We start from the raw sequence: 27,024 nt of genomic DNA, 5'->3' as shown, positions 1-27,024 counted from the left end.
TGCAAGTATCAAAAATGGTGTAGCGTGGTGACTTTGTATGTGAAAGAGATGGTCTGAATGGGTATTCTGGAGGCTAGAGGGCCGGTGCCAAGGGAAGAAGGAGAAACGAAAGGCCACACAATCTGCCGCCTTCCCATCGTGCACACCATGCACACACCTCCAGTCCCAGATCACCCAGTGATGGCATTCTCCAGGGTGTGGGCCAGCTTGCCTGTCAGTCTTCACTCACTTCTCTTTGCAACTGAACCCAGAAATTCATCAATGTCTGAGCATTTTTGTCAAATGCTAACAGGGCGCAGGCACCGAGTTATATTCCTGCTTAGGAAGTTTGCTAATATGTAAAATTTAACATTTGCAAGACGATGGAAAAGCGTCCACCTTCAGAAATATGTTACAGACTGTCTATCAAAAGGCAAACTCTAACACCATGTTCCGCTCAGCTATTTATCTCACCAGGCTTAAGTACTGGGATCTAGGAGAAGGATTTGGTCTTAACACATCTGAAAACATAGCTCCAAGACTAACATACATGGCTCAGTGAACCGAAAGAATGACAGAGCTGTCATCTAACCCTCAGCTGTTCGCTCACATCAGTCCACTGTGTTTTCAACTCCAGCAGGTGCTACTCTCTTCCGGGCTGAAATCATTTCCATATAGATTCTGCACTATCAGGCCAAGTAGTTGCAGAGCACCTTGCTTAATGTAATTGAAGACATTAAAAAACCAAATACATGTGTGAATGAATGGATCATATGGACTGAATGTTTATGAGACCCTCCAATTCATGTTGAAGCCCTAACCACCCAATGTGATAATATTTGGAGACGAGGCCTTTGGGAAGTAGAGTTAATGAGGTCATGAGGATGGGGCCCTCATGATGGGATTAGTGCCCTTGCGAGAAGAGATACTAGAGAGCTTGCCTCTTCTCTTTCTCCCGCCATGCGATGGAACAGCAAAAAGTTGTTGTGACAATGTCACTCAGCAGGACCTCCTCCAGGAATGTGGCTCTAGGGAAAGAATCAAAGACTGATCCCAATAGATGTGTATGAGAATATAAACACATCATTATTAATAAATGTACTGTGAATTAAGTAGGCCCACGTGACAGACCACTCTGCATCACTTAATATTAGCTTGAAAGATGAATGGATAAAGATGTGGTATACAAATACAATGGAATATTACTCAGCCATCAAAAAGAATGACATCTTGCCATTTGCAATGATGTGGTTAGAGCTAGAGAGTATTTGCTAAGTGAAATAAGTCAGAGGAAGAAAAATTCCATATGATTTCACTCATATCTGGAATTTAAGAAACAAAACAGATGGACATAGGGGAAGGGAAGGAAAAGTAAAATAAGATGAAAACAGAGAGGGAGGGAAACCATAAGAGACTCTTAACTATGAGGAACAAACTGAGGGTTGCTGGAGGGGAGTATGGGGTAATAGGGTGATGGGCATTAAGGAGGCCAGTTGATGGAATGAGCACTGGGTGTTACATGCAATTGATGAATCACTAAATTCTGTCCCTGAAACTTATAATACAATATATGGTAATTCAATTGAATTTAAATTTAAAAATTAAAAAAAAAGAACATAGACAACTTTCATGGTAGGGGAAAATGGTTATAACACATTAAGTAATTAAAAAGTCTGTTTAAGAATGTTTATATAGTATGACTCGAACTTTCTTTTTAAATAAGTAAACACATTTAAAAACTTTAAGAAAATATATCAAAAGAAAAATGGTTATCTGTCAGTGGTAGGAATATAGGTTATTTCATTTTTATTTTTTGTATTTTAAATTTTCAGCAGTGACTATGTGTTACTCTTATAATTAGAAAGGCAAGAATAAATTTTATTTAAAAAATTTTAAATGCAGGGGAAAATCATTGCTCTCATTAATGAATACATACCCCATGAAGACAGTATATATATGTTTTTATGAGAAGAATAGTTTTGTACAGCCTAGTTTGAAGATACAGCCCTTAAACTTTAGGGTGTGAGTATTATTCAATAACTTAACACATAACTGTAGAAAAGTGACATCACTGGGCTTTCTACCTCAGTCATTATGCGTAAACATATGGTAGGTTTAAGAAATTTACAAAACAATGTCCAGTTTATAAAATGACCGTGAAAAGTCATTACCTTTGCTTTTAGTCGAAGGGCATAAAAATTGAAATTGATAAACACTGAAGTCCTCTGAATAGAGCAAACAGATCTAATGTAACTCTGAAAAGGATTAGCGTCACCTTAAGCAAAAACGCATACAACCTCTAAGTCAGCAAGTACAGACACGTGGGCGAAGAATCATGGCAGAGACCGCCATCGTTTCTCAAACTTGAGTACTGCATGGCTCCTTTCTAAAGAACATTCGAAGAAGCACTGACCAAGTCTTTTCCTATGAAATCACTTTCATTTGAGAATTATAATCGCGAGGAAGAACTGTGTCCTTACAGCAGGTGAAAGAATTATTTATATTATCAAAATGAAAACCCAAATTTAAAAATTCTTAAAAAATTAGAATGATCAGTTGAAAAATACCAGTATGGATTCTCAACCCTCTTTTCAGCAGAGCAAATTCTCAGAAGGCTTTCATTTGTGAAAAAACACTACCTCGAATTCTGAGCAAATCATGGGTTTGGATTAGTGTAGTGCTGGAGACAGACAACGGGTTAGCCAGGCACGTTCCCTGCCCTCGTGAAGATGCCCACACGAAGAGACGCACAGGCCAGGAAAAGCGTGACAGGGCAGGTCTTACAGGATGCCACAGGAGCAGACGGGACAGGCACCTAAGCTAGCTAGTGGCTAAGGGGGTAAGGAGTTAGCCTGGCAGAGAGAGCAGAGAGCATTCTGTGCACCTGCAAAGGCCTGTTGGTTGAGGAACTCGGCACCTTCATGGATTCCAAACTGAGGTGGGATTGTAGAGTTCCATCACATACTGTGTGACCTTGAACAGTTATTTTGCTTCCCAGAGCCTCAAGTTTCCTTACGTGTAAAATAGGGATATTACCATTTGCCTTGGAGAGATGTCCTAAGAGGTTAAAATTCATTACATAGAAACTCCTTACAGAGATATTGGCCCTTAGAGAGAAATGCTAAGTACATGTGGCCGTTATTCCGTATCGCAGAACCAAGGCGAGAGCACTCGGGTCCTCTCCCTCCTGCTGCAGCCCATTATTCTCTCTGCCATTCCTTGGCTCTGCAGAACACACTCCCATCCCAACAGCTTTGTGTTCTTGCCATTCCTTCTGCCTGGAAAGTTCTTCCCCCAGATATTAACACAGAGCTTGCTTCCTCATGTCCTTAGGTCTCTGCTCATCTCCTCAAATGTCCTATTCTCCCTGAACTTTATCTTCCCCTTACACAACTTTTGCTCCATAGAATTTATTGCCCTGACATTCAATATATTCACTTTTTGTTTAACTGACTATCTGTGCTAGAATTTAAGCTCCTTGAGAATGGGGTGGGGGGGGGGGGTTGTCTGATTTGTTTCCAGAGCTTAGCACAGTGCCTCGCACACGGTAGGTGCTTAACACATATGTGTTAAAGGATTGAATAAATACCCCAAGCTTGAGGGAAGGCCTTTCCTTAGTCTTCTTTTACTCTCTGGGGACCTGACATAAAGCTTTGCACTGAGTAGGCATTTCATGAACATTTGTTGAACTGTACAACTGAACCACTTTTTACAAATGTTCATCTGATACCTAAAGACCAAGTGACTGTATTTTTATTGCTTAGCAAATAAATCCAAGATTGTCTTTAATTATAATAAATCAGTAGACTGCTTGAACAATTTGGTGAGGAGAAGAACAAAACTGGTGATCAGATTTCAACAGTGAGTGGCATCAATTAACACATTTATCCATTAGTTCCGAATAACCACAGCCCTTGTTGATGCGAAAGGTCCAACGCAGATGTGGTATGCCAGGATCAGGATTCTGATTTAATAAGAACAGAAAGTGAAGTACGGAAACAAAATGTTTCAGGGCTGAAATTTCTTTCTGCCATTAATCTTAGTCCCTCGAGAAACTGCATTGCTGGGACTAAGCTGCCAGGATACGGGCTCCAGTAATGGTCCAAAAAAGTTCTTGAATCTCCCCTCAAATGAAAAGCCAAAAATTTGCTTCAATACTGGAAAAGGCAAATCCCAAATGAATTCAACTGCTCCCCCCATACATTAGAGAGTTAAAAGTTAAACAAAATGCAAAAGCATAGTCTCCAGGTATTACAATCTGTCCCATATGCTCCAGGACCTCTTAAGGAAACTATCTTAAGGATTTAGGATAAGTACGTGGTTTAAGTATACTAACTACACACAATTTCAAAATATTGCTTAAATAGAAAGAAAATGATTTGGTTTGAAAGGAAAACACAATTTAGTTTACTATAAAAAGACTGGTCTTCGGAGGGTTGATATTCACAAGCTACAACTCCAATTTCTGTAAATAATTCCCTGTCATTGAGGAAGCATCTTAGGGATAATTTCAACTCAACCCATGCTACAAAGAAAACGCAAATCATCTGATAGCCTGTATACAAAGAATAACCTCTTATATCGACATGGCATGTTTCAAAGAGCTTTCACATTTTCACTTTCATCTGATCTGAGCTTCATGGAAACACTGCAGGGAAGCCATGTCAATGTATAGATGGGCAAAGCGTTCTGCAACCTGCCCACTCCCCCAGGACCAGCAGGAATCAGGGCTGGGTCTAGCACCCAGAACTTCTGAAAACCAAGCCCAGCATTCTTTCAGTTGAAAGAATATATAAGTGATCTTTTTCTATTCTCTTACAAGCATTGCAATTTAAATGGAATTGTACTTTGGGGAACACTTACTCTAAATGACACAATATATCAAAAAATTTTGTAAGCCCCAGAGCCAAATTTAGGCAGATTTCTAATGGGGTCTGGTTTCCTAGGGTTCTGTCCTTGGCTCACCGTTCCATTTAAGACACTCTTGTTGGGCGATGTCATCTAGTCTCCATGATCTGAACTAATAGCTATGCCCTGATGATTTCTAAATATGTGTTTCAGCCCATCTTTTTCACTGAGCTTCAGACTCATATCTACTGGCCCATTTCACATCTCCACAGGAATGTGTCTCAGGTACCTAACATTATGTTTCTACATCTCGTCATCTTCCTTCTGCCTAGATGTCTTCCTGGGCTCATGATCTCTCCCAGATAATGGTAGCATCAGTTTTAACTTTTCATCACCTCCTACAAGTTTGCCTAAACCTCCATGTTAGGGAAAGTGGCCCTTCTCTGTGTTCTCATAATATGCTGGGCATTCAACCTCCTACCTAAACATCACAAATGACCCCAGGTTTCTCCTTCACCCCCTGGACCCACCCAGTCACTAAGGCCTGACTGTTGTACTTGCTCACGTCTCTCCATCTTATGCCCTTCTCCTCAGCCCCACCATCACCATCTTGGTTCAGGTCCTCATTATCTTCTTACCTGGAACACTGCAACAGTCGCAAATTGAACCTTCCCCTGCTACCTACATGTCCATGTCTGCATGCGCCCTCCCCCAAATAAATAGGAAATGTAAGTCCACTCATGTCAGGCAAGCTGCTGAAAACTCTTCAGAGGCTCTTCTTCACCTGCTACATAAAACCCAAATTCCCTGGCATGAAATTTGCATCCGACACTAGGAGTTTCCTATCAAATAACTATCCTGCCCCTTTTTCCTTAATAAGAAAACCCTGATTTGTAGCTGGGACATGGCCACGTAATGATTTCCTAGCCATCACTGAAGCTAGGTGCGGTCATGAGACCAAGTTCTGGCCAATTCCTTGGTAAGTAATGTGTGGAATTTCAGGCTCTTTAAAGGGAGCTAACTCAGCTGGGAGAAGTGCTCTTTGCACTTTTTACTGCCTGGAACAAATACAGAGATGACTTTGGAAGCTTTAGCAAACACATTAGGCCATGAGGTGGCCTTGAAGATGGCTGAACAGAAAAGATAGAAATCTCGGTCCCAAATGACTCCATGGAGCTTTCATGGCAGAGCTGGACTGCCTACTTCCAGACTTTTTATGGGAGAGAAAAATACATTTCCAACTGGTTTAAGGCACCATCATATTCCATTTCCTATTACAGGCAACGACACCCAATCCTAAGTGATACAGAATTCAAATATCTCAAGAATGTTAAGACTTTTTCATAGCTTCATTTCTGCCAACCCCTCAAGCCTTATCTTCCACCAGAGCTCAAAATTTAAGTTCCAAAATTCTTGTAGTTTTCCACTCCACCCACGTACTCACCATGAGCTTTCATGCTTCTCAACTTCTGCTCAAGCTTGCCCCCTACCTAAACACCCTCCTTATTTCTGTTCAAGTTTTAACTTTTCATGACCTCCTACAAAAGTTTGCCTTAACCTCCATGTTAGGGTAAGTGGCCCTTCTCTGTGCTCTCATAATATGCCGGGCATACTCCAATTCTAGAACCCATCTGCCATTAATTATTTATGGGCCATCTCTCCCAATCCACAGAAAGAGGCTCAAAGGGCAGATACCACATCTATTCATTTAGTATTTACATCTCCTAATAAAAGTGGGAGCTCAGTACATATGTTCTGAGTTCAACTGCATTTTCCTCTGCCTCTAAATGTCCTGCCTAGCTCTTCATGTCAGCAGTAAGTTAAAGACTGAAACAAAATCTTTTCGTGGTATTTTTTTTTTTCCTGAGATGGGAAACAAATGACAGGTGAGCCACCCTAAGAAAACATCCACTCGGAGAAGGAATTTACTGTTTGGTTGCTTCAGACTTGAAATTTCCTCATCTATAAAGAAGAACCTGGCACTAGGCCATCTCAGAGGCTTCATATGGCTCTAGTATTTATATAATTCCACTGTTGAATATAAACACATAGAACCGGACATAAGGGACTCACTGTGAATGGACAGTTCCTCCAGCAATTGGCAGCATGACCAGCCTTACCTAACTTTTAAATAAAACACTTATAAGGAGTGTCTAACAAAATCTTGAAGTCATCAGATGACAATGAACACTCAGGATAATGAAAATTCTATTGTGGGAGGATATGCCTCCTAGACTCCAAACTCATTGGCCTCCTTTAGAGCTCCAGAACTTCCCATGCTTCCTCCTGATAGTGGGAACCGGCATTTGCTATTCCTTCTGTCTTAAATGCTCTTTCCATCCCTCTTCAGTGGCCACCTCAGCTCAAGAGTCACTTGCTTAGAAAACTCTTCTGTCTTTCTCTGACCAGACTGAATCACTGTATTAGAAGTTCTCACTCATTGCAATGCACTCCTCTTCTTCATGGCACTGGTCACCACTGCGGTTTTCTATTAGTGTGGTCATTTGATTGATGTCTTTCTCCCTTACTCAACCATACCCTCCGCAAGGGAGTAGCTTGGTTTTACTCATCATCGTACTCATATCCTCAGCAGAGAGTTGATGCTCAATAAACACTTGCTAAATATCTCCAAAGACTGTGTGGGGGAGGAGAAAAGTGGTCAAGTTTCACTGGGGGAAATGTCCAGCTATTCTAATGAGCTGAAAATCCTCTAAGCTCTCCTTCACATCTTGGAAAAAGGATCTTGAAGTCACTTTCTGGTGGAAGAGCAGGCACTGAATGAGGCCACCATCTGACAGAGCAATCCATGACAAGCTAAGAAGCAGGAATGTGACTAAAAAAGTTTGGAGTTTTAGTAACCATCCCAGGTAAGGGTTCAAAGGCAGAATCGGATATGAAAGTTACCAGCGTATGGAGAACCCCATGGCTAGCACATCCTGAAGAAACAAGGGCTATGATGAAAATGACAAATGACAATTTGTAGTTGTCTTTGCAGCAAGCAGATCACAAAAGAGTAGACCTATTTCTTGGAGCAGAAGGAAGGATGTTACCAAATGGCAAAGGGAAAACAGAGCTCCTAAATTCGGCTTTCATCTTTATCTGAAAAGATTTTTCTCACTAGAGTGAGTACAATAAATATAAATATTGAAGTGAATTCCCATATAGGTGAAGTAACAGTAAGAGTCCAAAATTCCAGACTCAAATGAAAGACATTTGGGGACCCTGAAATTCTGCTGGTAAGAACTACTTAGGAGTGAGAAGTTCCCAGGAGATGGGAATCTAACAGATGTTGTAACAGATGTTACAATTTCCAAGAAGGGGAAACACAGATATCAGAAAACAATGACTCAAGTGTGCGGTAGTCATCACTGACCCATGCACGAATTGGTTGGAAAATAGATTAACTGTGAATTCATAGACACAGAAGCAATGCTCACAGAGGTGACACTCCAGATAAAACTAGGCTGAGCTAATTTCAAATCTCACAGGTGTCTGAAGTCAGCAAGGCATCTGTTGGTCCGGTATGATATCCTCGAGAAACAAGAGTCTGATGATATTAAAGATGGGTATACCCACACAGCTCCAGTAACTGTTTTCAGAGACTAGGTTAACAGACCTATCTATCTTGGAGGGAGATTGTCAATCTTCCCAAATTCTGAATTAAAAAAAAAAAAAAGTCAAATGAGGTAGAGACTGTTCTCTCAATTTGAGAACTCAAAGGTGATTTTCTTTAAAAGTTCATGTGCCATGTTAGGTATACATGTAAAAGACAATATATTTCAGGTCTGGATCCTCTGTGGGTTAGTTCCACATCTGGACCATGGAACAACGAATTACCGCAGCAAGCACTTGGGGCTTTAGGAGTAAACACTGATTACCATGCACACAGGATGCCGACAAGTGCACAGGGCACAGAGCGATCAGACGCATGGGTTCCAAGCGTGTATTAAAATGCACTGTGTTCAAGTGTAAATGGTAAGGAGGAATGAAAACTTAAACTGTGCTCTTCTATAAAGTGTCGCTAAACATATTTAAGATACACTCTGTGCTTTGTTAAAAACAGCAAATCCACTATGTGCTGGCTGGCTTTAGGGGTTTGGGGTTGAAATGTCAACTATGGCTGAATTCCCCTTTAATATAGATTATGAAACATGATAGAAAATGGGATCTGCAATGCTAGAGGGCAGGTAAATGGGATGCGTGCCCCTTTGTCTTCTAACTTTTCTGTAGGACTTGACTCTGAAAAGTCAATGGCCGTGTAAATTATTCATGAGCTCTATCTGGGTTCCCCATCAGCCAACAAGCCCAGGACAAAGGAATGAATAGTCTTTTTTTCCCCTTAGCAAAGTGGCTCATTGACTGCTTACTTCCCAGCCCTTTCTTCTTGGTCTCTGGGCCATGGCAGCCCCAGACCTTCCAACCAAAGGCAAAGGCACAAACCCTGCTCTTGCTCTATCTCCAGGGGACCAGGCTTCTGTTCCTCCATGAAATGCAAGTGAACACATCTGAGAATCAGGGTCAAGCGGAAAAGCACAGAAATGTAGCTGGCCTTTCTCCTCTCACACAGGCTCTGTTGGCTAAGGGAGAGAAGAAAGTCAAGGAGCCTAAGGTACTTCTGAAGTCCTATTGGACAATCACTTGTCCATGGCACCACCTTTGTAACTTGCTGAAAAATAAACACCTCCCCTGACAAAACCCAAACAAACAACCACGCCTCTACAGACATACCTCTGAGATACTGCAGGATCCGTTCCAGACTGAACTGTCTGAAACGAGTAAATAAATTTTTTGGTTTCCCAGTGCACATAGAAGTTATGTTTACACTGTTCTGTAGTCTGTTAATTGTGCAGTAGCATTATGTCTAAAAAAATGTACATATCTTAATTTTAAAATACTTTATTGCTTAAAAAAAAAATGCTAACCAGCTTCTGAGCTTTCAGCAAGTTGTAATCTTTTTGTTGGTGGAAGGTCTTGCCTCTTTGTTGGTGACTGCTGATTGACCAGGATGGTGGTTGCTGAAGGCTGGATTGGCTGTAAAAATTTTAAGACAACAATGAAGTTTGTCATATTGATTGACTCCTTCTTTCATGAACAATTTCTCTGGAGCACGTGATGCCATTTGATAGCATTTTTATCCACAATAGAGTTTCTTTTGAAATTGGGGACAGTCCTCTCAAACCCTACCCCTGCTTTACCAGCTAAGCTTATGTCCTATTCTAAATCTTTTGTGCTCTTTTCAACAATCTTTCACAACATCGTCACCAGGAGTAGATTCCATCTCAAAAAACCACTTTCTTTGCCCATGCATAAGAAACAACTCCTCATCCATTCAAGTTTGATCATGATATCACATCTTCAGGCTCTACTTCTAATTCCAGTTCTCTTGCTGTTTCCAACACATCTGCACTGACCTCCTCCACTGAAGTCTCGATGCCTCAAGGTCATCATCCATGACAGCCGGAGTCAACTTCTTCCAACTCCTGTTCATGTTGATATTCTGACCTCTTCCCATGAGTGTTCTTAATTGTATCTAGAATGTTGAATCCTTTCCAGAAAGTTTTCAGTTGACTTTGTCCAGACTCATCACAGGAATCACTATCCATGACAGCTATAGCCTTTATGGAATGTATTTCTTAAATAATAAGAACTGGAAGTCAAAATGATTCTTTGATCCATGCGCTGCAGAATGGATGTTGTGTTTGCAGTCAATGAAAACAACATTCATCTCATTGTACATCTCCATCAGAGTTCCTGGGTGACCGGGTGCATTGTCAGAGCAGTAATATTTTGAAGGGAATCTTCTCTGAGCAGCGAGTCTCAAAAGTAGGTTTAAAATATTCAGTAAACCATGTTATAAACAGATGTGCTGCCATAGAAGCTTTTTCGTTCCATTTAGAGAGCACAATCAGAGTCGATTTAACACAATTCTTAAGGGTCTGAGAATTTTTTGGATGGCCCATGAGCATTGGTTTCAACTTAAAGTCACCAGCTGCATTAGCCCCTAACAAGAGAGTCAGCCTGTCTTTTGAAGCTTTGAAACCAGTCATGAACCTCTCTTCTCTAGCTAGGAAAGCCCTAGATCATATCTTTTTCCCATAAAAGCTGATTTGCCTACATTGAAACTCTGTGTTTAGTGCAGCCTCCTTCATTAGTGATCTTAGCTAGATCTTCTGGATAACTCACTGTAGCTTCTACACCAGCATTTGGGGCTTCATCTTGTACTATGATGTTTATGGAGATGGCTTCTTTCCTTAAGCCTCATGACCCAGCCTCTGCTAGCTTCAGACTTTTCTTCTGCAGCTTCCTCGTTGTCTCAGCCTTCACAGAATTGAAGAGAGTGAGGGCCTTGCTCTAGATTAGGCTTTGGCTTAAGAGAATGTTGTAGCTGGTCTGATCGTCTATCCAGACCACTCAAACTTTCTCCATATCAACATTAAGGCTGTTCTGCTTTCTTATCATTCATGTGTTCACTGGACTAGCACTTTGGTTTCCTTCAAGAACTTTTCCTTTGCATTTACAAGTTGGCTAACTGGTGCGAGAGGTCTAGTTTCACCCTATCTTGGCTTTCGTCATGCCTTCCTCACAAAACTCAATCATTTCTAGCTTTTGTTTTAAAGTAAGAGACATGTGACTCTTCTTTTTACTTGAACACCTAGAGGCTACAGTAGGGTTATTAACTAGATTAACTTCAACATCATTGTGTTTCAGGGAATAGGGAGGGCCAAGGAAGGAGAGATGTTGGAAAAGCTGGTCAATGGAGAAGTCAGAATACACATATTTGTGGATGAAATTTGCTGTCTCATGTGGGTGCAATTCATGGCACCCCAAAACAATTACAATAGTAGCATCAAAGGTCACTGATCACGGATCACCATGACAAATATAATGATAGTGAAAAAGTGTGAAATATCCCTAGAATTACCAAAATGTGACACGGAGACACAAATTGAGCAAATGCTGTTGGAAAAATGGCACTGGTAGACTTGCTCAACAAGAGTTGCCTCAAACCTCCAATTTATGTGTGTGTGTGTGTGTGTGTGTATACATATACACATACACAAACAAAACACAGTATCTGTGAAGTACGATGAAGCAAAGCACTATAAAGTGAGTATCCCTGTATTTGGACAGGTCAGAGGCATCATCCACGAGATCATCTTGGCTCCGATATAGGCCATCCCAGGACATGTCTGATAAACGGGCTTTCTGATGCTCCCAAGCTTCTCTCTGTGCTCTCTGGATCAAATTCACACCCTGGGCGACCCAACTGTGCCCTTTACTATGTGTGAGTTCCAAGGACTTGGTTTTCAAAGGCTTATCCTTAAGACTCTACTCACAGGCTAGTAACCTGAATGGAATTAAAATATCCTGTGAAATTAATCCACAGGATAAAAATAGCTTTTCAATCTATCCTAATTAAATGTGTCCCCTTCAAAGTCAATCATATCAGTTAGAGCCTGCATATGGGATTCAAATTGAAGAGTAAATTAAAATAAATTCTCAAACTTGAACTGCAGATGCCAAAAGTTTAAATAAAATTTCTCAAGATGTGGGCTGATACAGTTTCACAGAAATGACATCAGGTTACGCATCCTCCTCATTTCCAGACCAATGAAATGGGTAGAATGAGAAGCGATCACCACCTGCACAGGAAAGCAAGTCTGTAATGTGGTGCTCAAACAAAGCCTGTAACAAACGATTCAAGAAAATGAGTTTTGACCTTATTGCTTTTCTCCACTGCTATGGTCTGAATGTTCATATCCCTGCCTCCCTGCCCCGGGCCGGCCCAAATTCATATGGAGAAATCCTAACCTCTAAAGGTGATGATATTAGTAATGCGGGGCCTTGAAGAAGTGCTTAGGTCATGAGGGTGGACCCCTCATGAATGAGGTTAGTGCCTTTATAAAAGAGGCTGCAGAGAGTTCCCTAAACCCTCTGCCATATACGGACACAGAGAAAAGATTAGCCTTGACCGGACACCAAATCTGCTGGTGCCCTGATCTTAGACTTCCAGCCTCCAGACCTGTGAGAAATAAATTTCTGTTGTTTAGAAGCCACCCAGTCCGCGGTATTTTGTTAAAGCAGTCCAAAAGGATGAAGACACACATTCTGCCTCCTTTTCACGAATTCAAGTTGCCCTGTCACCAGAAGGGGAATAAGAAGGCTCCTCTTTAGTGGTGCACTAAGTCTGCAAGTCTCTCCTCAGGAGACACGGTAGCCCAGTGGTTAGAGACGTAAGTTGAATTGTGGTTCGGGGCGCCTGGGTAGCTGAGTTGTTAAGCATCTGGTTTCGGCTCAGGGCGTGATCCCGGCGTTCTGGGATCGAGTCCCACATCAGGCTCCTCTGCTGGGAGCCTGCTTCTTCCTCTCCCACTCCCCCTGCTTATGTTCCCTCTCCCGCTGGCTGTCTGTCTCTCTGTTAAATAAATGAATAAAATCTTAAAAAAAAAATTGTGGTTCTACACTAGTTAACAGTATGGTTATTAAGTCTTTCTAAGACTCAGTTATTCATCTAAATGACACGAATGAGGTTACTGTTGTATAATAATAGTGCTAGGAGGATCGGGGAGAAATGCAGGTAAAGAGCCGGCTGTCACATTGCTCCATGTAGCTCTTGTTACCATTGTTAATATTATTATTTGGATTTACAACAGAAGTCCCCATCAAGTAGGGAAGTCATAATTCTTAAAAATTAAATGTGAAGAAGGCTCTCTCCAGGGTAAACAGCAGAGATGGATGGATGGATGGATGGATGGATGGATGGATGGATGGATGGATGGATGGATGGATAAACCACGGAGAGGAGAGAACAAAAGGAGAGCTCATGGCCCAGAGTCTGCTGCTACCACCAGAAAGACCTCCAATCCCTCCACCGTCAGACACTGGGTCAGCAAGCCCCGCCAATCCTGCACTGGGCAGGATGCTGCGGCAGGAACGATTCCATGCTGGAGCTGCCGGAAGAGATGGCCTGGTCAAGAAGGCTCAACACACAGGCCATCTAAACCCACCTGTGGCAGCTCCGTGGCCAAAGGATGAGTGGAGATTCCTGTTACCTCCAAGCTGGTATCCAGCCTGGCTCGAAGCTCTGCACCCCCTCCTCTGTCTCAGAGCCGGGGCTGAGACAAAGGGCTACTATCTAATTGAGGTTTTAGGGCCCTGCGCTGAGAATTTATGTTTCTCTATCGTGCCTGTTGTACCTGCTTTGCTTTCTCTCTTCTTTCTGGCATCGTTGACCAGCCCTGATGTGTTCTTTCCTAGCCTCGCTCCTCTTTTCCTATTTTGACTCCTAGGATATTTAAGAATATTCCATTCTTAAAGCTCTCTTACACTTTCATCGTGATGTCAGTACGGTTCTGAGCCCACAAAGGGAACAGCATTAGCAAGGCTAATAAACTGCCAGTTTCAATCAGGAAATTCTTGACTTTGACATTCATGCTCCTAAAATAAAAATGATTTTTTTCTCAAAGGAAAGCAACAATTGCATGTCAAGAGAAAGAAAGAGTTCGTGTGGTGACTAAGTTACAATGTTATTTAAAAGCAAGACATTGACCTCACGGAAAAAATGAAAAGTTAAGAATAAACATTGTCTAACATTCGCTGTTACATATCCCACCTTACCTAATCTTATGTCTGAATAAAGTTTCATCCATCCATATCCCTTACATTCTGAGATCTAACAATGGCGACCCGATTTTAAGCCCCAAATATATATATATATTTTTTAAAGATTTTATTTATTTATTCGACAGAGAGACAGCCAGCGAGAGAGGGAACACAAGCAGGGGGAGTGGGAGAGGAAGAAGCAGGCTTATAGCAGAAGAGCCTGATGTGGGGCTCGATCCCACAACGCCGGGATCACGCCCTGAGCCGAAGGCAGACACTTTTTTTTTTTTTTTTTTTTTTTTTTTTTTTTTTTATTAATAACGATTTTTTATTATATTATGTTAGTCACCATACAGTACATCCCCGGTTTTCGGTGCAAGGCTCGATGATTCATCAGTTGTGTATAACACCCAGTGCACCATGCAATATGTGCCCTCCTTACTACCCATCACCGGTCTATCCCATTCCCCCACCCCCCTCCCCTCTGTAGCCCTCAGTTTGTTTCTCATAGTCCATAGTCTCTCATGTTTCATTCCCCGAAGGCAGACACTTAACCGCTGTGCCACCCAGGCGCCCCTAAGCCCCAAATATATATTATACTCAAAAGACTGTGTGCCATGAAATGGAATCAAATAATATTCAGGAGGGGCTACAAATGCTAAATATTATCAAGCAGGACACTGCTCATCAACAGTTTACCTCTTAGCTCCTTGACTGCTGAGCTATAACCCAACTGACCCAGATTCTTAGCATGGTAATTTAGGGCAACAGATAACCTCGCTCTTTGGTGTAGGGATGGATTCTTAAAATGGAACGGAGCGCTTCCAACATGAAAACAGAAAAAAGAGCAACACCGTGGTCAGCAGCTTGTAGGGTCTGGCTGTATGAACTCATGAACCGTTTCCGTGGAGCCGCTCAAGTTGGCTTTATGAATACTACACGGGGGCAATTCTGGTTTGCAGGCAACGTGGAACACTACGTTATTCATTTATTCTAATGGACACTCAGACCTTTGTGAATTCTAAAAAGATTTCAGTTGATTCCCAGGAAGAATGGAAGGGTGGATGAAGCCAGGAGGGCAAACAGGGGATGAATTAGGGGAGGGGTTTAGCAGTGACCAAAACTCACCGATAGATGATTCCTTTCTCGTGTAGGAACATGAGCGCCGAAATGATTTCTGCTGCATAGAAACGAGCTCGTGCTTCATCAAAACGACGAGACTTCTGAATGTGAAACATCAAGTCGCCCCCATTCACAAACTCCATCACAAAAAACAGACGATCCTGGATAGAAACACAAGAGAGGACCCAGCGTGGTGTAGCCGTCGGCCTAGAGTTCGGTCAACAGGTTACCCTGGGCTGTGGCATGGGCAGAAGAGGTCGTCAAATGGAGTTCTGGGTGAAACATTCTGGCAGGGTCAGTGCTAGGCATGAGGGCTGTGGGATTAGATCCCTGGGTTGGGGGTAGGGTGAGGGAGTAACACCTGGGTCTCCTTTAAGTGAGTCCACACAGCTTTGCTCTCTGCTTTAAATAAAAAGCAGGAAAGCCTCAGAAGCCTCTAGTTCTCATTGCAGCTCTGCACCTTAAACACCGTAACCTCGAGCTTAATTGTTTTTGGACGTTCGCCATTAATAAAGTGAGAACGATGACGCTATCCCTCGCTGAATCATGGGGTTTTAGAAAGCGGAGGAGAGCAACGTAAATGGAAAGGCACATGCCTTTCCTCTGGAACATGTAGGGTAAAGCACAGAAAGCAAGGGATGCCTAACAGCCCCTCACCTTTGGGCAGGGAACACGCACAGAAAAAGGAAAACGTTGTAGACAAGTCTGCCTAACAGCGGTCTAATGACAGTCTCAGAGTGGCGTCAGCTTTAGAAATTCCACTCAGCCCAACAGAAAATTCCCAAGTCAGGAGGAGAAACGTGCAGACGAGTGCGATGCTATCTCCACTTGGAAAGAGCTCTCAACCCTGCAGATGAAATGGGCTCTTATGGGCGCCTGGGTGACTCAGTCTGTAAGTGTCTGCCTTCGGCTCAGGTCATGTTCCTGGTGTCCTGGATCGAATCCCGCATCAGGCTCCCGGCTCAGCAGGGAATCTGCTACTCTCTCTACCCTTCCCCCCTATTCACGAGCTCTTCTCTCTCTCTCTCTTGCACTCTTGCTCTCTCTCAAATAAATAAAGTTTAAAAAAATGAGAGAGAGAGAAATGGGCTCTTAAGATTCCCCATGCAGTGCACTAAGTACTAAGCGGTGTGAACAAAGTGCTTTTATTAAGACTTTAATAAAAGAAATTAAAGTCTCCATGAAAAAGTGATGTCTCCAAGACGGAGGACGCTATAAAGTGCTTTGTTTCAGGAACCCCTAAGAGCAATGGATTTCCCGGCTCCCTCTGCTAACATTTATGAAGGCCACGGCTAGCCAGGTGCTGAATGAGGTGCCACGGATCCAACAGAGAGTAGAAAGGGCATAAAACAGGTACAACCTCTAGCCACATAGTCTGGTGTGGGAGACACACATTACTTAAAAAAAAAAAAAAAAAAAAAAAAAAGAGTTATATACCCTGGTAAACGTACAAATTCTGGTAAATCCTGTGAAGGAAAAGTAAAGGAGGCAGTGACGTCTGGTCATCCGCCTGGGGTCCGTGGAGGTCTCTTCGAGCAAGGGACACGCAAGGTAAGGCCTGCGTGATCACCCCGAACGGCCAACCACCATCCTTTTGGGGGAGGGAGGGTGGGAGGTCATTTAGTAGGGAAACTGGTATTTGCCAGTTCACAAAGGACGCGTGCTCAGAACTCATCTGTCCTTGTGGGTTTAAGCACCCTGGTTCTGCTCAGTGTTGCCACATGTCCACAGCCACCCAGCTCACACTCCTAGTCACCACTGGTTTCATCAGGCCTTCCCAATCCGAAAGCAGAACTCATGACCTCTCTATTCCTGATTTTAAGTAAGACCTTAATTCGAAGGAAAAAAATCCCCTGGCTCTGCGAAACCTCTCTGTTAATGAGAACTATGAATGTAAGGGTAAAGATGGAACAGCAGGGGCGCCTGGGTGGCACAGCGGTTGGGCGTCTGCCTTCGGCTCAGGGCGTGATCCTGGCGTTGCGGGATCGAGTCCCACATCAGGCTCTTCCGCTATGAGTCTGCTTCTTCCTCTCCCACTCCCCCTGCTCGTGTTCCCTCTCTCGCTGGCTGTCTCTGTCTCTGTCAAATAAATAAATAAAATCTTAAAAAAAAAAAAAGATGGAACAGCAAAATTCACACGCATGAAAACAAAAACCAAACAATAACAAAACAACTCTTCTGGTTGGCCAATCTAAGCCAATTGGAAGCTCAACACAGTAAGCCATCGGACCGAGCCAGGGGCCTTCATCTGAGTGTGACTGACAAGCGGAGCGGAGACTTGGGAGGGACACGCTCAGATGAGCAAGGGTGTTCTTTCTTTTCTCTATGGGGAGGACTCGAGTGGAAAGAGCAGGGCAGTGGTGGAGCGGGTTGGAGGGTGACTATGTGACGGAGACCTAAGAGCTGCATCTGCTCGGGCAGGTGTGACGCTGATGCTGTGTTCGTTTAGACGGGGTGCCCAAGGGGGACCCGATGAAGACTCAGGTAGGAGAGCCACCCTAACCACCCCTCAACAAGCAGGTCAGCCTTACATGTATTTGTTCACCCGCCTGTTCGCCTTCCTCGTGGCTGGGACTGGCAGTCACATGAATTCCAAGAGCTCGAAATACCTGATTACGGGAACTGGGTCAGTAGGTAAGTGGCTATTCCTGAGGCTGCTGGAAGTCAGTGTACTGGGCAAGGCCTTCTAAGGCAGTAGGCATCAAAAAAGATGAAGATATTGTAAGGGCAATTTCATCCATTTCTAGTTCCCTCCAAATCATTCTCATGTCTCAAGTCTGAAGAGCCAAAGCAGGGGCTGAATTCCAAATCTGGGGGAGGAAATACCGCCTTCTTGTCTCACTCTTTCATCTGTTTCTCAGCCCAAAGCAGGAGGCACATTCTCAGAAAATGCAGGAGGGTCAGAGGGGCACAGCTATCTGTGATGTGCCACGAAGTCATAAGCCTTAGAACTGAGAAAACAGGGGCCTCTTTTCATTCAGAATTTCATTTCAAACCTCCGGTCTGGCACCACCTAGAACAATTCTCAACCCCCAAGTTACATAAAAGTCTTGCAACAAGCAAGCAGGAAGTCGAGACAAGCCAGCCAGATATCATGACCATTTGACCAAAAGTCATGGTCTGTCCTATCAAAGACCTAAATTAATATCACAAGGTTGAAAAATAAAAACGTGTTCGTCAGCTTGCCAGATGTTTTTCCTGAGAGGAGACCCTCTCTTTACATGCCCCTCTCTTCACCCTATTCGTGGCCTTTCTGAGGCCTGAGGTAACCAGGCCATCAGGCTTGTTGGAGTAACGTCCAAAATGAGAGGCAGTCGCCTCTGGTTTGGGTCCCCGGGCTCCATGGAGTTGAGGGTCTGAGTTCTAGTACGCAGGCTTTCCAGTACCTAGTGAGGCTTTCAGAGATCTGTTATGCTTCCTTGAAGGTTCTCAACAAGAAAGAATGTTTACTGAGCACACACGATACCAGGTCCTGGGTAGAGAGCAAGGACCGTAAATGAATGCAATCCCACACCTGCTCTCAGGACATTCAGAGAAACGTGGAGAACATCACCCTGGTGTGCTAAGCGCAGTGGAGGCACAAAGAGGTCATTGTGGGAACAGAGCAGGGGCAGCCGAGCAGCCTGGAGGCTGGGGTGGGGTGTGGAGAAAGCTTCTAAGAGGCGCTAATTCCCCAGCCCTGAAGGCTGAGGAAGCAGGAGTCAGGCTGGATGGGGGAGGAACCAAGGTCTCTGAACGGCTGAACTGTCAGGTGTGAGGCAGGGTACCACGGCTGCAAAGGGAGTCAGTCCCTAAGTGCTGCAGCGGCTGAGGGTGGGGCCTCCCTGTGACACTGCTACTTTCATAACCGAGTGTTGATAGAAAAAGCAAAAGGCTAGTTAGGGTGGGTGCTTCCTTTCACCTCATCCTCAGGCCCCCTACACCTGTTAATCCAGGTGGTCCCTCACCTTTGGTCTCTACCGTCATGACAGGCCCAACGTCTGGGCTAGAACAGGTGGCAGCTGCAGTCCTTGGCTTGGAAAAGACTCCAGGGAGGGTGGGACAGGCTGCACACACTAAAACGACCTCAGCTACAAAAACAAATCAGTCCGCTGGATGTTGCTGCCCTGGAATGACTTCCAGCAGCCTGAAGGAAATCTTTCCTATTTCACCAGTGTCCCTTACAAAGCGGAGGCACGTCTTCGAAGTTCTGACAAGAGGCAGAAGACAACCTCCTACCTACAACCCCACTCTCAGTCTGTGCTGCTTAAGAACGCGTCTCCCTGATTACCCGACAAACGCTAAGTTATGCTTCCCAAACTCAACTGTGAAGCAAGTAGAGGGAGCACCTGTTGGGACCCCTGAGTTGAGGGAGGCATTGCATAAGGGATTAAGGTTGCCCGTGAGTCACTTCTGGGGCAGGGAGGAGGTTCCAGATCCCACCCGAGGCAGAGGGTTTCTGTGTTTAAGCCTTCCCAGCTTTTCTGAAGTCTGGTTTTCTAGACATTGAGTCTGGATACCTGCAAGCTTTCCCGGAGGCCTCTGGCTCCTGTAAGGTACATTTTGCCCTGACCTGCATGGTAAGAAACCTAAGGTACCTGAGACTGGTTTAATCTCAGTTCTAAAGCCAAGAGGCCCAGCCCTTTGTCTGTCCCTTGCTCCACCTTTGCCCCCCATTCAACGAACCACAAATGCAAGTCATTCACAAGGGTGAGGGACACCTGGGGGAATAAAAGCAACTCAGAAATCCCTTTGTCCCATGCCTCCGTGCGGACTACAGCAGGCCAAGGAGCTGATGCCTAGTTAATAATAGATTCCTGTCATCGCCTGCCTGGCTGCAGGAACCGCTGCAGCCTGGGCCAAGTCTGTCTTGGCTATCAGCTCAAGGCTGCTACTTCTCCAGGTCAAAGGGGATAAAAATATCCCCTGAACTGATAGTGGCTCTCAGTACAAGCAGTGTGCATTCCCTAAAGCCCCTCATAAAGATTGTTCTTTAAGAATTAAAGCTGATGAGCAATTGCACAAAGTTTGAGACAAAACACTTGAGTCGTGACATACCAAGATGGTAACTGCGACAAAGTGATGTCACCTCCGGAGGGTGAGTGCAGAGGAATGGGGCGGGGGAGGGGTAGGTCCTTCAGGGCCACTGTGGTGGGCACCTTTGGAGGTGTCTGTTCAGCTCACAAATCCCTTTCTCAGAGAACTGCCCTGGCTTGGTCTCATGGGGAAATGCTGGACATCCTGCAAACAGTTAGTTGGGACCACGCTGGCTGCTCCCTTCCCAGTCTCTTTCCCAGAAAATTGGAACCGAGATGGAGAGGTTTTAATTTAGGCTGTGCAGGGCACAGGAAGTGAGGAAACGTGAATTAGGAAGCTGAGGCTATCTTTGTGGTGAGACCATGTGAAATGTCTTGGTAAAACAGAGTACTGAAAGCATGGCTGGAGGGATGGATGGATGGATGGACAGAAAGACAAGAGAGAAAAAATGGAGCAGAAACACATGTTGAGGCAGAGACAAGAGATGAGGGAGCACGAGGGAGCCGAGAAAGAACCTCCCTGGGTTCCTCCTGCCTTTCCAGTTTCAGATCCCTGAAGACAGCTGGACGATTCTGGCCCCCAGGTTCCATGAGACACCCCGCCCTGTATCTCTGGAGCTTTATTTTCACTTCTCCCTTTTTTGCATGACCTTGGTTAAGTTGCTTTCTGTTACTTGCTACCGGGAGAATTTTAACTGAAACACACACCAATTCTTAAGGGGCGGGAAGTTTCCTTATAAATCTGGGATAACCACACCTATAACTACAGTGATCAGGTGAGGATTAAACCAGAAGCAAAGTGCCCCATAAGAGCCAGGCCCAGAAGAGTCTCCACAAACTACTGTTATTAGTCCATCATACAAAGGGCCTGAAATTGTTCTAGGGTGTGCCTAGTGCCCAAGTCCCTGGTGTCACCAGGACAAAGCCCAGCACAGTGGGGAGGGTACGTGGCCTCTCAAGCCAGGACACTGGAGATGCAAAAGCAGCTCTTGCTGTGCTGTATTTATTTTCCCCTTCTCTCTCTCTCTCTCTCTCTCACTCATCGCCCATCTGCAAATCAGGGATAATATGATTCCCGAACTCACAGGTGTGTGAGGATTACATTATTTAAGCTAAGAGTTTCTAACAGTGCCAGGCACACAGCAAGGATTCCAGAAGCCTAAGCCAATATCATCCTCACTGACACTGCTACCTCCACTCTGGCTTTGGCCACCACGGCTGGCTGCTCCTGGGGCTCTGCCCTCCCCCCCGCCCCCCCCCCCCCCCGGGGAGCTGCAGCGTCCTGGGCAGTGAGCTGTCTGCCGCTGATGCAGACATGGGGCCTCGCTCAGGGGCTCTCAGGCTGACAAGGAGGCAGGACTGAAACAGCAGCCGAAACTACAGTTGTGGGTAAGAGACAGGAATCTGGAGGGTTCGAGGAGTCAGGGGGATGCCAAGCCAGTTGCAGGGTGCAGAACATTTCCTCATATGGCATGGTCATGGCCTTGAGCTATGAAGGACTTTTCTTTCTGGGAAGTGACGACTAAGCAAGGGTTACAAAACTGGATTTGATAACCAAAACGTCAACCAAGGGTTTCAGTTCCAGCAAGCACTCTAATTTTCTAATTTCAGATGATAATATTCTCTATTTTAAGAGCTTTATAATCATGATTGTTATTACTGCAAAGCAAATGGACTGCTAACATATTATAGTGAGACCTCTTGGAATAGCTCTTCTCCCCTTCCCTAAAGTTGATTTGCTCTAATCAACAGATTAAGAAGATTTTTCTCTTTAAAGCAAGAATCCCTAGTCCCTACATGTAATCAACAGATAAACATCTCAGTTGAGGATGTATTATGGTGAGGATGCAGATTACCTTTTGGAAATAATTCAAGGAAGAGAAACCACATTTAAGGTTAATGACTAATTTAGTGATGGCTTTAAGGTGACATTTAAGCTAGAAGCCACATCTAGACTTACTCCCCCAAGTCCTAAGAATTGCTTTGGAATAATTTCTAAAGGAATAACACATCAATCTTCTATCAAAAGCCACAGAGTGCCACTGACTGGCTGTGGGCAAGAAGAAGGAAATCTCTGGTAACAGATGGCATTGTGTTGAATTTCTCATAAATGCTCCCTTGCTTTATGGTTTTTCTCCAACGAAGTCAACCACGGGGTGAATAGGGAGTTCAGATCAACAGGAAACAGTGACTGACGTCAAAGAGGTCACAGTGGAAAAGCACCCTCATGAGGAAATCTGATTGCACCATGCCTGAACTGGAAACAACTTCAATTTAACCACATTAAGAATGATTACAAAGGCCTCAAGGAAGAAACAAGGAGAAGGAATCTAATGGCTTCATTTTTTTCTTTCTTTGACTTACCATTTTGTGTAGCCCGAAAGACAGCAGCCGCTAATCCAATCACTCAGCCACCCCTCTCTCGAGTCCAGGGGCATGATACATCCTCTCTGAGCTCAGAGACTCGTTTTTGGGAAGGTGAAATATGTCTCCAATAGGACAAGCCCTTAGGAAGGTACATTTCAAAGCTGGTGGGACCCACGGCTCTTTGCACAGACCGAGTGTTTTCCCAGGACACGGGATGCAAGGGCCATCTCTTGTAATGAAACGTGACAAGGCTCACTGACATACGTAGCAGACTAGGCTATGGGAGGCGATCTAACTTGCAGTTCAACACGCGGTGAGGCACATGAGCCAGAAGATCCTTAAAGCGTAAATAAGTACTCAACATATGATTGGAGATGGAGCAGTGTCAGGGCTTAAGTCCCCCCCCTTCCTGGCACAGCCACCTCCGGGCCACACGCATCTCGCCCAGTCTCACTGGGCTGAGCTGCCTTTGTGCACTTGGTCTTGTTTTCTACAAAGGACGGAAATCTTTGAAGGCAGAGCCGGATCTAAACGCTGTATCTCGAATACCAGCAAGCTTAGTGCCTGCACCTGGGGGGCTAACATGACAGGAGGCCCTTTCTGTTTTCTAATACAATTTAAATTAGAACATTAGAAAAGCTGGAACGAACTGCCAAGATTAGTTCAATCCATCCATTTTAGGTGAGTCAAGTGCAAAGAAGGGAAGTACCTTACCCGTAGTTAAAATAGTCAGTGGGATAGTTCAGGAAGAGAAGCAGATCTGTTTGACACATCACTTCATTTCCCTTTATTTATAAAGCTTTGGTTTTTCTGTTTTTACAAGTAATTGCATGTGCATAGTTCAAATGTAGTTATAAAGTAAATACATGGAAAACCGAGTGAAAAATAAATAAAATGAAAATGAATCACCTATAATCCTGACACTCAGAGACAGAAGTCCAAATACAAGGAGAAACAAAACTAGCTGTGGCCTCCAGCATCCAAGGAACTGGAGATTTCAGGGCAAATAAGAAATTTACAAGGAAGTTTTGAACTAGAATTTATTTACCCCTTATGTCCTACTTATACTTGCCGCTTTTTAAAGAGAAAAAGAGAAAATGAAAAACCCATCCTTCTTTCTTCACTTCTATTACGTAATAGTTCCGGATGTACTCTGTCACTAAACTGTGATTTTTTAACAGCTGCATACTATTCCCAGGGCCATTTCTATGGAGTCCTACAATTAGCCAGACTTCCGGTTAAGTTAATGGAACTGAGAGGATGTGGTATGAGTAGTCTACTTACTATACTGTACTACTATTAAAGATAATTTTTACTAGCCTGGAAACCTGGAACAGATTATTGTCAACTGGGCATGCTGTTTTAATTCTGACTTAAATACACAAGTCTAAATTCTGAACTTAGATTTACAAGGAAGATAGCTTATTATTCACTTTTTTAAAAAGGTTCAATCACTTAAAAATATGCACAATAGGATTCCTCTAAATCATTATTTCACATGGTACAATTCTCTGTGTAAAGATTTCGATTTAAGCCCCAAATAGAGGAAGGTCTATTACAGATATTTACGGACTTAGTTTGCACAGGGCTAGAGGATAAAAAGTAAAAATGCCATTTACTTATTTAGGTTATTTTTTGTGACCGGAGTTCCTAAACCTTCTCTTCAAGAAGGCAAGATTTCATCTCTACCTGTGATCTGTGGATGCATTAGACATGTCCGCCTCCCAAGAGGAGATTCTGGGTTACAGTTGTCTAAATAAACATTCTGCCCAGTTAGAGAAGTAGCAAATCTGGCCAAGAATATTCTCTGCCTGCCTTGAGCGGACTCCTGGGAACCTGCTGGCCAAGACCCTGCTCCTTCCTCTGCTCTGTGGGCTCGTAGCACCTGCTGAATTTCCATTTGGAATTCATTCCACGCGCTATTTGAGTTTGGTTCCTCCAGCGCCGCCACAATATGTTCTTCTCTGGCCCTTTAGCTGGGGAATGAGATACGTTCAAGCCAACGACACCCCCTGCTCCCCCAGTCCCTTTCCAACCTTTCTGCACTGTGGGCCAAACACTGATCTCCACCATCCGTGCAGGAAGAAAGATGCACACCTTTCCACACAGGCAGGGGGACCAAAGTAAAACAGGCGTGGTCTAATAAGATGAGGGCCAGGTGATTACAAATGGAGTAAAAGGCTTAGCCAGGGGGGAGGATATTGTGTTAACCTCGTAGGGAAGCTTCTGTTGGCTATGGGGAGTTCTGAGGGGCCCTGTAAACCCCAAGAAGGAGAGCAGAGCCTAAGACAGCAGAACCAATGATCTCATCCCAGATCCAATTACAGCTTCCAGCCCTTTGGTGAACCGACTTCATCTGGGCACCTGGTTCCTCTGCCTATGAAACCACTTCCTTCTATTCTTCTGCCTTTCTGCCACCCGCCCCCACTCTTGCTTAGAATTCCTTTCTCAGCTGTCCTCTGCTCTCCATCTATGAACACCCACTGAAACATTTTAAATTACACTTTCTACTATACCCAGAAGACACCGAGGACACCAAATCCAATCTCCTGAGTCATGTTTCTGAGCAACAAACATCTTACCATTGGGTTTCCTGCTAAGTGAATTCATCATATTCGATTCCCCCAGGCTCCCAACTGGCCAGAGCTCTGGCCCCTCCTCCCACTCTCTTACCCTAACAAGTCTTAGCAATTCCACCTCCTTAGTGTTTCCTTGACTCCACCCCCATGGAGCTGGCAGGTCTGACAGGCCACTGTTTCAGTACCCTAACCAGGTCTGTGACCCCCTGGTCTCCTTCTTCTGCAGATGGCCGCCAGAGAACGCCTCCTAAAATGCACATCTGATGTTGCTCTTGGACTTAAAACCCTTGCCAGCTCCCTTCACCTCCATGATGGAGGCTGAGCTCCTAAGCAAAGGACGTCAGACCCATTAGGACTTTGCTTCTTCACTCCCCACATTTCCTCTCCTATAATCTTGCTGCATCAAACTATTTGGGGTGTCCTGGGCACATCACATATTTGAATCCTCTGTGCCTTTGCACTGCTATTGCTTCTGTCCGGGAGGCCCATTTTCTGTCCTCCCCTCACCCCTGCCCCCATGACTGTAGGGCTCATATTCATCCTCAGAACACAGCTCAGACAGCCCAATCTTGTCTCAGAGCCCTTTCAACCTCTGCAAGGGCCAAGCGATGACTCTCTTCTACACACGGTTATAGGTGCGTGTGTTAATACACACGGTTATAGGTGCGTGTGTTAAAGATGATCCCTGATTGAAAGCAACCAGCGGGCAGGTCCACACTTTGTTCTTCCATGTGTCTTCAGTCCCCGGCACACAGTGTGTGCTAAGGAAACATTTACTGAATTGAATTAAAAATGCAAGCCAGATATAATACTACCGTTCAACAGAGACCCGGCCAACGCGTCCAGTGGCTAGGGTCTACGTTAGTCAATATTTAGAGAGTACTCGCTCTGAAGACAGCATCTAAGGCACCTGTGCCTTTAAGCTGAAGTAGCATTCCCATGTATGGAAAACAAATAAAAGAAAATAGCAAGCGCGCTTCCCCCAAAGCACACTCATGTTGCTGCTAGCACATTTTTCTAGGCTGGTTGAGAAATGTTTCTTAAAGCTTTGATTATCTCTGTTTGTAAAATCCAGTCAGATGCATCACACATGGGATGGGAATCTGACTCACAGATAGGCTGGCACCTCTCTCTGGGTGGAGACGATTTTCATAAAAAGTGACTGATTCCACACCTTGATGGTAGGAGAGAAGCATAATCATTAAATGCCAAAACAAGAGAAGCTGTGCTATTTCAACCTCTTGCTTTTAAACATAACCCCTTATAGATATATGCTCACTGAGCTCATCTTTGGCTCCCCAGCCGCCCCCAGGCTCCGATACGTCTGTCTTATCGCAGCAGGCTTTGCCGTTCAGAGCTGCTGGCCGGGCGCGAACCCTGGCTCCCGCCCAACAGACGCCGTGTGCTTCCACGGCCTCCTCCCAGCCCGGGGCCCTAGCCTGAGCAAAGGCCACAGGGCAGCCTCTGATAACCGGTACAAGCCCCCAAACAGGAACTTTGCTGGTCTACAA

General features: G+C 44.4%; 1 protein-coding gene across 3 annotated transcripts in view; it reads right to left on the bottom strand.

Annotated features, from left to right (window-relative positions):
- PRKCH (protein kinase C eta) overlaps positions 1-27,024 on the bottom strand; it is a 367,061-nt gene that overhangs the window by 51,367 nt on the left and 288,670 nt on the right. For all 3 annotated transcript variants that reach the window (XM_087855982.1, XM_045810456.2, XM_045810457.2), the window contains one exon: positions 15,559-15,713. In XM_087855982.1, the coding sequence (XP_087712108.1) occupies positions 15,559-15,713 (155 nt within the window). The remainder of the gene's footprint in view (positions 1-15,558; positions 15,714-27,024) is intronic.

This window comes from Ursus americanus, chromosome 26 (assembly GCF_024610735.1).
Source record: "Ursus americanus isolate L20-20 chromosome 26, mUrsAme1.1.p, whole genome shotgun sequence".
Taxonomy (NCBI): Eukaryota; Metazoa; Chordata; class Mammalia; order Carnivora; family Ursidae; genus Ursus; species Ursus americanus.
This window is presented reverse-complemented; position numbering and strand designations above follow the sequence as displayed.